This window comes from Colobus angolensis, unplaced genomic scaffold (assembly GCF_000951035.1).
Source record: "Colobus angolensis palliatus isolate OR3802 unplaced genomic scaffold, Cang.pa_1.0 Scaffold26, whole genome shotgun sequence".
In the NCBI taxonomy this organism is placed as follows: domain Eukaryota; kingdom Metazoa; phylum Chordata; class Mammalia; order Primates; family Cercopithecidae; genus Colobus; species Colobus angolensis.
In genome coordinates, this window is record NW_012115821.1 from 16,205,243 (window position 1) to 16,217,859 (window position 12,617).

At 38.2% G+C, this 12,617-nt stretch overlaps 1 protein-coding gene across 2 annotated transcripts in view; it reads left to right on the forward strand.

The window, feature by feature from the left end:
• Nucleotides 1-12,617, forward strand: part of ERC2 (ELKS/RAB6-interacting/CAST family member 2) — a 987,567-nt gene that overhangs the window by 293,837 nt on the left and 681,113 nt on the right. For both annotated transcript variants that reach the window (XM_011947267.1, XM_011947268.1), the window contains exon 4: nucleotides 3,779-3,853. In XM_011947267.1, the coding sequence (XP_011802657.1) occupies nucleotides 3,779-3,853 (75 nt within the window). The remainder of the gene's footprint in view (nucleotides 1-3,778; nucleotides 3,854-12,617) is intronic.

A 12,617-nucleotide genomic window follows, 5' to 3' on the forward strand; every position in this document is an offset into this window, starting at 1 on the left:
AAAAAAAATAAGTAAAAAATAAAAACAAGTGTTCAAACAAAAGAAAAAGAGGGAGAGTTGAGGACTAGTTAGGAAGTTTTTATGAAAGTTGCACATTTCTAACCACATTCCACTGGCCAGAAATAAGTCCCATGGCCCCATCTAGGTAGTGGTTGTGGGGCCTCCTAGCGACAACTCTATAGTATGGAAGAGGAGCACAAACCTTCCTTGGGCAACTGGTCCTCTGCCACAGGGTGAGTATTATAATAATCCCAAATCTCAGAGATAGGTGAAGTGCTTGAGATGGGATTTTCAGACAGTCCATGTTGTCTGGGTATAGATTACAATTTTCATTTACCTGACACCTTAGGAATCAAGGTGATCCTCATAATCTATGAAGTCAGGGTTGAAAAATATTGTAATTAAGAAAATTACAATTCTTGGGTAATTGGAGATTTTATTTTATTTTTAAAGGAGTGACACAGAGGGTAAGGGCCCAATCTGGATTTTTAGCTGGTTTGTATTATAATTTAATTTGTATAATTATAGCAAAGAGAACTCTGTTTCCATTTTTGCATAACTATTGCTACAAGTTTAGTTTTTTTATTGCATGTTTACCCTTGACAATGTTTTTGTGTTTGGCACAAATTACAGCAGCACCTGCCTTTACCCTGGGGTTTTTATTTTCACTGTGTTGCGTAGTCGTTTCTTCATTATTTTTCCTTGTTTTATACAAGCTTAACCTCTCTCTTCAAGTTATAATTTTAATTCTGGAACTTGGAATTGTTATGGTATGAAATTATTATGAATTGCATTCCTGGCTTTTAAAAAGATTTCAGTGCCACCTGGCATCAGAATGGGTGATCTGTGAAATGTATTTCTTCTAACAGTTGCTACAGAGAAACTCTGACAAGTGACTTACTTTCTGTTTTCTTGTCTATGAGTTTTTATTGGTCCAGTGAACTCCAGCAATCTTGGAAGTAATATTGAGGACCAAGTAGATTTTTCCTTTGTGGAGGTTGAAATCTCATAGGATCCACCCAATGCTATGTTGGCACTGGGTTGTAGTGACCCATGAAAGCTGGAAAAAAACCATATATTGATTCCAAATTGATTGGAAACTTGTTCTAATAACTAAAGTTACAAATTAAATATACAAACACACAATTAAATAAATTACATTAAAAACTCATAATTTCCTAATTTCTTATTACACTTTACTATTATCTAAGATCTTGAGGTTGTTACATTTATTGTGTCTGTGTGGTAGAAAATATCATACAATGGGGGGTGCTATTGTGTTTCCTTTCCCAAGTCTGCATTCAGGGATGCCACTTGGGTAGCTTGATATTGACCATGGTGGGTGCAGGTTTTTTTAAATTTCCAGCAGCCCACTGTGCTCACCATATACAACATCTTCATTTGGTAGTGCTGAGGCTTGAATGAGACAAGCAGTGCTAGGAACATCACAGATGCTCAATAAAGGACAGCTGCCTTAAGGTCATTCCTTCAGAAAATCTCTGCCATTTCCAGAGTCCAAAAATGGTAGTGTTGCCAGATGATTGCAGTCCAGTGCCTCTAGAGGGACACAGGATCTCTTTGTATTTCTCTATTCATAAATGTTTGATAACAGTTGACTTCATCCCTTCCCAGGGATATGTTAGGGGAAAAAATATCCTGACTGATGCAAGAGCATTTTGAATAGTTAGGAACATACTTCTCAAATTGGAGGTTGAGAAAGAGCTTTGTACAGGGTGGCTGATTTGTGCCAGTGATTAGTTTGAGAAGAAAATATGTGGCCGGGCGCGGTGGCTCAAGCCTGTAATCCCAGCACTTTGGGAGGCTGAGACGGGCGGATCACGAGGTCAGGAGATCGAGACCATCCTGGCTAACAAGGTGAAACCCCGTCTCTACTAAAAAATACAAAAAACTAGCCGGGCGAGGTGGCGGCGCCTGTAGTCCCAGCTACCCGGGAGGCTGAGGCAGGAGAATGGCGTAAAACCCGGAAGGCGGAGCTTGCAGTGAGCTGAGATCCGGCCACAGCACTCCAGCCTGGGTGGCAGAGCGAGACTCCGTCTCAAAAAAAAAAAAAGAAAATGTTATTTTCAGATTCCTGGTCCAGAGCTGTAGCATTAACTCCCCTACACTGGTCCTTGGACATATGCCCTATGTTCCACCTGTAAGATTTCTTGGACCACTGGCAAATATAATAATAGCGTAATAGGATGTGGGCAAAAGATTGCCTGCTTATCTTATCCTGGATAGGACTGTCTTTTATTGTGGGTCTTGAGTGTTCTGATAGCTTTTACGTTAACGTGGCCTATCTTTTTTTGGACAGAGTCTCATTCTGTCACTAGACTGGGGTGCAGTGGTGCGATCTGAGCTCACTGCAACCTCTGTCTCCCTGGCTTAAGTGATCCTCCTGCTTCAGCCTCCCAAGTAGCTGGGATTACAGGCACGCGCCACCATGCCCAGCTAATTTTGTATTTTTAGTAGAGATGGGATTTCACCGTGTTTGCCAAGATGCTCTCAATCTTCTGACCTTGTGATCCGCCCACCTCGGCCTCCCAAAGTGTTGGGATTACAGGTGTGAGCCACCGTGCCCGACCCCATGTCATATCTTTTTGAAGTGACAGTGATAGTAGATGATAGTGGTGGAGGCAGAGTTAATTTTAAATGCCTTTACTTGCAGAAAGCTAGAAATGATATTGATTCTCTTTTTTAACTCCTTTTTTTTTTTTTAAAAAAAAAAGTAAGTGTTTGTGATTCAGTGGTTCTGAAAGTCTAGAACTACCCCATGTTGACTCTAAATTGATTTTTGTGGAAGCAGAAGTAAGTATCGATAGAATTATTCCATAGGTGACCTGAATCAGCAGCGTGCGTATGTGTGAGCACTTTTGTTTACTCCTGCCAACTGCTCACTGTCCTAAACCTGTTGATAGTTAAGAAAATCCAAGTGTGATCCGAACGCACATTGTCTTTATCTCTCTCTTCTGCTGAGGCAACTTTTCAAAGTCTCAACAGAAGTGTTCTTTTGAGGAGAAGCATATAAAAAGTGACCCTTCAAGATAAAAATTGTGATCGTGGTGTTTGCTTTTTACCTAAATAAATGTTCATCATCGTTACAGGGGTTTTTGGGTCCACATCTGGCTTTAACAATTTTTTTTCCTCCCCTCTAACACTGTTGGTACTAATGCCAATTTTAATTTCTTGGCATCATGATACATAAATATATCACCCACAGATGTGATTTTAAACAAGGACTGAAACTGTAAATTCGGAAGCAAGAGATTCACAGGGTTTCATCAAATCACTCTCAAAAGTGACACAGTTGTACTGAAATGGTTTTAAATTGCTCATTTCAAACCTACCTCGGTAGCAAAATGCCATGCGTGCAGCGGATTTGCAACCACGTTAGTCATTTTCTTTCCTCTGTTTCCTTGCTGTGTTTGTATTGGGAGCACAGAGTAATGTAATTTAGTAAATTATGATTTGATGGCTGGGCATCAGCCCCAGTGTTGAACAGTATTTGGATTATGATTACTTGCTGGCTTTGTCACAGTTGACATTAATTATTGATGGAAGTTTCAGAAATAGCGCATGTGCCAGGAGCTTTTCACTGGAACGCAGGCTCCAGGCAGGAGGGATGCTAAAGAGTGTGGGGGAAGAGGCACCTGTGGCTTGTTTATGTCTGTGCACAGGGAAACTGGACCCAGCAGGCTGTGTAGTACCTGTGTAAAGGTTATGGTATAACGGAAGGATGAACCGTCAGGCTTATTTCTATCGTGTTCCTCCCCAGGAATTGCACCGAAGAAGCCAGCTTCAGCCCGAGCCAGCCAAGACGAAGGCTCTTCAGACTGTCATCGAAATGAAGGTAGGAACTGTGTACTTTTGTCAGAAACAGTTATGCCTTGGGAGTTTGTTCTAACTTGGTGGTGCCTAATATAAACATGAAATGAACCTTGTGTTTTTCTCTAGGCACCCTACTGGGTGCTTTACTTCTGAAATTTTTTACCTTCCTGGGCACATTTAATTTATTGGCCCTTTAATTAGGATTCCTTTTCTGGGCAAAAGAATAAAGGGCTCAAGAATCCATTCGCTGAAAGGAGCTGGGTTCCTTTGCAAAGCATGTCTAATCCTAGGGAGGTTTTGTGTGTGTTTTAAAAGTAAAATTTTAAAACTATAGTAATTCTTTTCCTCCTATTCACATCACAATAAAAAGCACCTTTGAGAAATTAAGAGTTGGCAAAGGGAAGTTATTTTACATGCAGTGGTATTGTTAAATAATTAAAATTATGCTATCAGCAAAATTTTCAAAATTAAAATACTTTTCAAGAAAAAATACTTTCTTGTGACCCCAGTATTTTCTCCTAACCAAGTCTGGAAGTAATAACACTTTACTAAGTACTTGCAAAATATCCTATTTAGCTGTACAGGCATAGAGATACACTGTTTAAAGGAATAGAAAAATCCTTCTGAGAGGATTCAGGACATTTAAGGAATCATGAAGTAAATGAGCAAGGCCAAGTCATGATCTATGATTAAGAAACTGGTCTAAATGAAACTCAATTTCTTTGCTAGTATCTAGAAATTTGAAAACTTTTTATTTGCAGTTTTTGCCAGAAGGGTGCAAATAGTAAAGTATTTATCTCAATAATAAATAATTCTTGATCTAATGTGTTCCATTAAGAAACACTAAGTTTGTAACCAAGATGTTTGCAATCTGAAAATTCCATGCTCAAGTTTAACACTCAGGGAGTCTGCTGGTCACCATGGGCCTGCAAGAGAATTCTAAAGCTTGCTGATAGGATGATGAGTCTTCTCAATCCTTCTTGCAGCATATGATTTTGAATTATCTGTCCCCAAATTCCCAAGTTTTGGGGGAAAAGAAACTAATATGAGCTCTTGAATTCTTGGCATGTGCAATTCTGAGTAGGGATTGTTTTTCTTATTCAATGACAACTTCTTCATCCAAGTGGATTTTTGTGAAAATGATATAGGTCATTTGCTTTGAAACTATGTGTCCCCCAAATGAGGTTACATGAGTCAAGGCACTCATAATGTATTTGCAGTATCTGGGTTTGAAAAATATATTTGAAGGCACCAAATGCCAATAGGATTAAAAATAATTATTAACCCTGGCTCATCAGTTGTTTTAAACTTATATAATTTAAACATTTTGAAAAGAAACTGAACATTCTACACTGGGGAATGGTAGGCCAGTGGTTCATAATTCAGAGTTTATCCTCACTTCACATTGGAATCAAACTTGATACTTGGTTAAGGCTTAAAAAAAAGAAAAGAAAAAAAAAGGGAAAATGAAAACACAAAAGGACAAAAGACTTGATTTTTTTTTTTTTTTTTTTTGCAAAGGGTGACTCAGTCCCCCTTCCACCCACCTCCGCACCCACCTTCCAAGTCAGCACAAATAGTAATGGAGAAGAGGATGTATATATAATCTATTTCCAAATTATCATTTTTTTTAAAAAAAAGAGTGAGTTCTCAAGGCCTTTGGAAAAAACAGGAGAAACATCTCTTCTAATGTGGTGGATAGTTTCCTGGTAAATGTCTCCATACAAAGACAATTGGTACCTTTCTTGTGACTTTTTAAAGTAGAAAAATATGTTTGATCCTAGTTTGTTGTTTCTAGCATTATGTTTTATTATAAAACAAAAAATTATAAATAAAAAACTCAGGTTATCTACATGGGAAGGCAGAGAAACTTGAATTCTAGGGCAAATTCATATCCACATATTATCAGTAAATTGAACCTAGAGTTTTCCTTTTATGGATGGCAATGTTGCTGATTTGTAGGCATAAGGCATTTGTATTTTTAGGACAAATGAAGATCAATACAATTTTCAGGAAACTGATCCTCAAGTTTTTCTGTTGTTTTTTTGGTTGCCTCTTAACTTATAAAAGCACTGCCTTCTGTCTTGTTATCAGAGAAGTCTGGGTCCCATTAACATCTATCCTTAACATACCTAAATTGAGTTATGGAGGCAGCTGGTAGAGGGTCATCTCAGCCATGTGTATAGCTCAGGCTGGAGGCTGTGATCTCATCTGATTTTGTACATTACACCCCTATGAAATTGGTGGGAATATTGGAAGTTCATATTGTACAGGCTTTAGAGTTGACTACCAAATCGAACTGACCCTTCAGCCTAGTGAGTGGAACTTGAGACCCTGTTGTATTTTAGCCCTGGGTAAACATTGGTGTCATCTAGTGCCTTGATAGAATTTAAAATTAAGAAGAGATTTCTTGGCGGGGTGCAGTGGCTCACACCTGTAATCCCAGCACTTTGGGAGGCCGAGGCAGGCAGATCACAAGGTCGGGAGTTTGAGACCAGCCTGACCAACATGGTGAAACCCTGTCTCTAATAAAAATACAAAAATTAGGCCCGGATGCAGTGGCTCACGCCTGTAATCCCAGCCGTTTGGAGGCTTAGGTGGGCGGATCACGAGGTCAGGAGATTGAGACCATCCTGGTTAACATGGTGAAACCCCATCTCTACTGAAAAATACAAAAAATCAGCCGGGTGTGGTGGCGGGCGCCTGTAGTCCCAGCTACTCGGGAGGCTGAGGCAGGAGAATAGCGTGAACCCGGGAAGCGGAGCGTGCAGTGAGCCGAGATCGTGCCACTGCACTCCAGTCTGGGCGACAGAGCGAGACTCCATCTCAAAAAAAAAAAAAAAAAAATTTAACTAGGCGTGGTGGCGGGCACCTGTAATCCCAGCTACGCAGGAGGCAGAGGCAGGAGAATCACTTGAACCTGGGATGCGGGTGTTGCAGTTAGCCAAGATCTTGCCACAGAACTGCCTGGGTGACATTGTGAGACATTGTCTCAAAGAAAAAAAAAAAAAGAAGAGATTTCATAGACTAAATTGGGCTCAGAGATTATCCCTATTTGTTTCTTGCTCTTTAGAGGAACTAAGGGTGAGCTTCAACCCCCATTGTCCCCATGTACACACTTTGCATAAACTCACAAAAGACTTTTGTTGTGAAAGTCTGTGAAATCTTGCCTAAATTTAAGCACTATTTAGAACCACAGTCTGGTAGTTCTAGATTTTTGTGTACCCCCCTCCCACCGGACTTTGGAGTTGTGAAAATGTGTTTTTCTGGGGTGAACCTTGGGAAATATCATCTGCCTGCATCAAATTGGGGGCAGTTCTTTTGCAGACATCACATCTACTACCAGCCAGTTGAGCCTGGGAGCTAAAGTTACCTGAATGAAAAATGCAAGGAAGGCAAGTGAATAAAGTTATTTGTAATTTATCTTCTTGCAGGAAGCTTCAACTTTTAATTTTGATCCTGTTTTGGTCTGGCAGGTATGTTCCAAGTTTGCATGTAGAACATTGTGTGTGTTTCTTGGAAAATTAGTTTCTTGTAGGTATTGCAGTGCTCCTCTTTCTTTTGCTTTTGTGTCTAAAGATTCTTTACTAAGCTCTTCTTTTCTGCTCTTGTGGATAACTGTCAATAAGAATGGCAGTTAAAAGGCTTGTTTTCTCTTTTTTCTTTCTTTAATGCTAATTCCTTTGAAAGAATGTGTAACTTCTTTTTATTATAAATTTGACATGACATAAACATGACGTCCAAAAGTTTTACTTTCTTGTGTCATTCATAAAGCCATTTGTTTTTTTTTTTTTTTTTTAAGAAAATGAATGACAGTAATGGCAGTTCTTGTCAAATAATCTCAAACCCCTTTTTCATTGTGAGAACTTTTAAGTGAAGGAAAATCTATTTCTAAGTGGCTAAACTCAAAAGGAAATTTATTGGAAAAAAATTTACTGGCAAAAAACAGGGGTATTACTTTGGGCATATCTTGATCCAGAGGCTCAAAAGATGTTAGCAGATCCCATTTTCTCTTATTCCTTCCCTTATCTTGTCTGCCTTCATGTGAGCTCTATTTTCAGGCAACCTTTCCCTGACTATGAGCAAATGGCTACAGCATCTCCAACAATCACAAATGGAAGGGCAGGGAGAATGTTGTGCTTTTTAAAAAATGTAAAAACCCAACCCTTAGAGTAATAATAATTACCGAGATTACACATAAAACTTCACTCCAAACTTAGCAGCTGAGGCTGAAAAGAACATACATAGAGTTTTCTAGATCTCATTTGCTTAAAACATTAAATGATATTCTTTGGGAAAAACAAACATTTTGCTAGTACAGCAGAAACTATCAGATTTTCAGCAGAATTTATCAAAGAAGACATATATGAGTGACATAAGGGTTTTAGTAAAAGTTTCAGAATATGTGCTTGATTTGGTGAACTTGTTAACTAAAGTGGATTAAGAAGCCAGAGGCATAATGTGAAGTTAAAAGCAGTATTTCTGTGGTAATTGAAGTGAGGATTGTGGGTATTTAACTTTCCAGTCCCATGGTCAGTGAGAGCACTTGTGTGCCTTGAGTTGTTCTTCTTGAGTGACATTTGTCCCCACCAGGCTTTTTTTTTTTTATTGGAAGTAAGTAGTAAGCAAAGTAAGACTGAGTTCCTCTAAGTTGCTGAAGTGTAAGTGGTACTATTGGTGAAAGAATATGATTTTGCATTCAGGTACAACTTTAATGCAGAGGTTAATTTTTTTGTTATAAAAATAAGACTTTACTTTGTCTTTGTGCCCAGGTAGATAACTGTTGTTCTGCATGGAGCTGACCTGCAGCTGGGTTAAGTTTCACTTAAAAGGTATCTTGGTATTTGGTCAAATTTAGCCTGCTTAGTTCCACAAAATATGAAAGGGATATACTGGAACACTGTGAAGTCAAGAACTACTACTTGGCAACTTTCCTGAGTTTCATGTAACTAGGAAGGGGAGAGAGTTCAAAGGCAAACCTAGACTACTGAACACAACCCAATACCCATTGTGAACTTGTCTGAGTCCTGGAATTTGGTCAGGGACACTATGAAGTAGCTGACACTTCTTTGACTGTAGGGCCTACCTAGGTTTATTTCATTTACCTCCTTCTCCTAGGATGCTGTGTTCATATGAAATTTGTGCCAATCCCAGTTTTTCTAGTAAAGCAATTATGATGATGGCTTTTAGGCCTTAAGAGTATGCCCCTGCTCCTTTTGTGGCTATTAAAAACAATAACAGCACTAACAACAACAGTGCCACCTGCACCAGCAGTAATACCCAATGACAACAACATCACTACCACACATGAGGGCTACAGCACTTGATGTGCTGTAAAATAAACCTGTGAATAGGCACAGTTATCTCCATTTCACAGACGAGAAAGCTACGGGTTAGAGAGGATAAGCAACCTGCCCATGGTCCTGCGGCTAGTCAAATTGGCAGCTGAGATTTCAACATAAGTTTCCCCTCAAAGCTCTTGCGCTCTTTACTCCTTCTTTTTGCCTTTACTAAAGATAAGCCATAGGTTCAAATGCTTTTTCTTTCAATATTTACTTTGGAAATTGTGCCTTGACGTTTGCATCCTAGAATGGGTAGAGACAGCTCATGGGAGACAGAGTGGCTTATGTGATATTTTTGGAAAGGTGTAGAGCTGTAGTTTGTGCTAAAAGGTAAAACTCATTCTTTTTACATGTATGTGTTATCATGACTCTAAATAGGGCTCCAAATATGTATGTTACAGCCAACATATGCCCTGTTTCTCCTCCTGCATTTTAAGTCTTGCTCTGAAGTCGTTTTTTAACAGCCTGGTGTGATAACTTGTTCAAACTTGTAAAGGACTGCGTATTTTGATGTGCAGTGTGCATTTACAATATTAGAATTATCCTTTAGCTTATTTTTTTTCCTTGGGAAATTTCTTTACCTTCTCATTTTCCAACTGGAACCCCCAATATAAAACAACAACAAACCCCTTTATCCCATTTAACTATTTGCCTTAAATAATGGGCAAAATGTGAGTTTTAAGTGATGGTCAAGTCAAACGTTAGCTCTGGATGATATATGGTTGTCACTTAGAAGCAAGTAAGATATTTTTTTAGAAGCAAGTAAGATTTTTTTTAGAAGATGAGAATTCTTTCCCTTTCCTCCCAAACTCTTCTTATGATGTATTTGATTCTAAATGTTTGACTAAATGTTGACAGTCAATAATTCCTGCTATTACCCAGGTTAGTTTTTGTGAATCTAACTCCTGAAGTTGAATCATAAGCACCAGGGTTTACTGAGCAACTATTTTGTGTACAGCACCATGGTGAGGCTTTCAGAAAAACTGAGCTCGAAGTATTTAAGGAGCTAATGGAATGAAGTACATAAACCAGGTTATAAAGTGACTTAAGAAGGGCAAATGAGCTATGAGGAGTCAAAAGATATCAAATAAGAGAAGAACATAGAATGCTTTCTGGAGGAGGTAGAATTTGGAGAGAGCCTTGAAAAACTGGTATGATTTTGGTAAAGGGGAATATGGTTTATAAACAGTGGAAACTATAAGAGCCACGAGTCTAGTAAGTATAAGGAGTGTCTTTGGAAGAACAAATCATTCAGTTTGGTTGAGAGAAGACATTGTAAGTTTAAAAGCTGTGGTAGATCACATTAAACCAGTAGAAAAAGAAGGTAGAGAGAAAGAAATAGTAAACATAAAAGTTAACATTAAATAAATAGAGAATAAACATATACTAGAGAGGAGCACCAAAGCTAAGTGCTGTTTCTTTGAAGAGATTAACAAAAATAACAAATCCTGGTTAGAATCATCAAGAAGAGTAGAGACAGCAAAAATAACCAATATCAGGGATGAAGGGAGGCATCACTATAAATCTTATTAACATTAAAAATATGAGAGGATTTTATTAGCAACTTATGATAATAAAGTTGAAATTTTAGATAAATGAAAAAATTCTTTTAAAAACACAACTTGTCAAAACTTGCTTAAGAAGAAATAGAATATCTGAGTAGTCTTTTATATTAAAGGAAATGATTCTATAATTTAAAATCTTACCACCAAACTAAAAACCTAAAAACCCAAACCAAACAGAAACAATTAGAGGCCCAGATGGCTTTTTTCAGTGAATTGTACCAAATGTTTGAAGAGGAAGTGAAATCAATCGTACAGAAACTCTTCCAGAATAGAAAAAGAGGGAGCATTTCCTATCTTGTTTTATGAGGCCAGCATATGTTTGATATTCATACCCAGCAAATATATTACAAAAAAGGAAAATTACAAGCAATCTCCTGAGTAAACACTGATGATAGAAAATATCCTAGTGAATTGAACTCAATGACAAATAAATGACATGACCAAGTGGTGTTTATTTTAGGAATGTAAAGTTGGACTGATATTTGGCTATCAATCATGTTATCCACTAAATTAAGAAGATAAAGGAGAAAATGAATATAATTCATAGGTACAGAAAAAGCATTTGATAAATGCAACATCCATCCCTGGCCCCCAAAAATGTTTGTAAGAAACTCGGAAGTAGAGGATTTTCTTAATCTAATAAGAATAGTTACAAGAAAGCTTTCGGTAATATCATGTTCAATGGTAAAATGTTGAAAGCTTTCTCTGTGATATAAGGAATAAGACAATATGCCGGTTACCATCACTTCTTTGTTTTTTTATACTTTAAGTTCTAGGGTACATGTGCACAATGTGCAGGTTTGTTACATATATAATACATGTGCCATGTTGGTGTGCTGCACCCATTAACTCATCATTTACATTAGGTATATCTCCTAATGCTATCCCTCCCCTGTACCCCCTCCCCACAATAGGACCCAGTGTGTGATGCTCCCCTTCCTGTGTCCAAGTGATCTCATTGTTTAATTCCCACCTATGAGTGAGAACATGCGGTATTTGGTTTTCTGTTCTTGTGATAGTTTGCTGAGAATGATGGTTTCCTGCTGCATCCATGTCCCTACAAAGGACACAAACTCATCCTTTTTAATGGCTGCATAATATTCCATGGTGTATATGTGTCACATTTTCTTAATCCAGTCTGTCACTGATGGACATTTGGGTTGATTCCAAGTCTTTGCTATTGTGAATAGTGCCACAATAAACATATGTGTGCATGTGTCTTTATAGCAGCATGACTTATAATCCTTTGGGTATATCCCCAGTAATGGGATGGCTGGGTCAAATGGTATTTCTAGTTCTAGATCCTTGAGGAATCGCCACACTGTTTTCCACAATGGTTGAACTAGTTTACAGTCCCACCAATAGTGTAAAAGTGTTCCTATTTCTCCACATCCTCTCCAGCACCTGTTGTTTCCTGACTTTTTAATGATTGCCATTCTAACTAGTGTGAGATGGTATCTCATTGTGGTTTTGATTTGCATTTCTCTGATGGCCAGTGATGATGAGCATTTTTTCATGTGTCTGTCGGCTGTATGAATGTCTTCTTTTGAGAAGTGTCTGTTCATATCCTTTGCCCACTTTTTGATGGGGTTGTTTGTTTTTTTCTTGTAAGTTTGATTGAGTTCTTTGCAGGTTCTGGATATTAACCCTTTGTCAGATGAGCAGATTGCAAAAATTTTCTCCCATTCTGTAGGTTGCCTATTCACTCTGATGGTAGTTTCTTTTGCTGTGCAGAAGCACTTTAGTTTAATTAGATCCCATTTGTCAATTTTGGCTTTTGTTGCTATTGCTTTTGGTGTTTCAGACATGAAGTCCTTGCCCATGCCTATGTCCTGAATGGTATTCCCTAGGTTTTCTTCTAGGGTTTTTATGGTTTTAG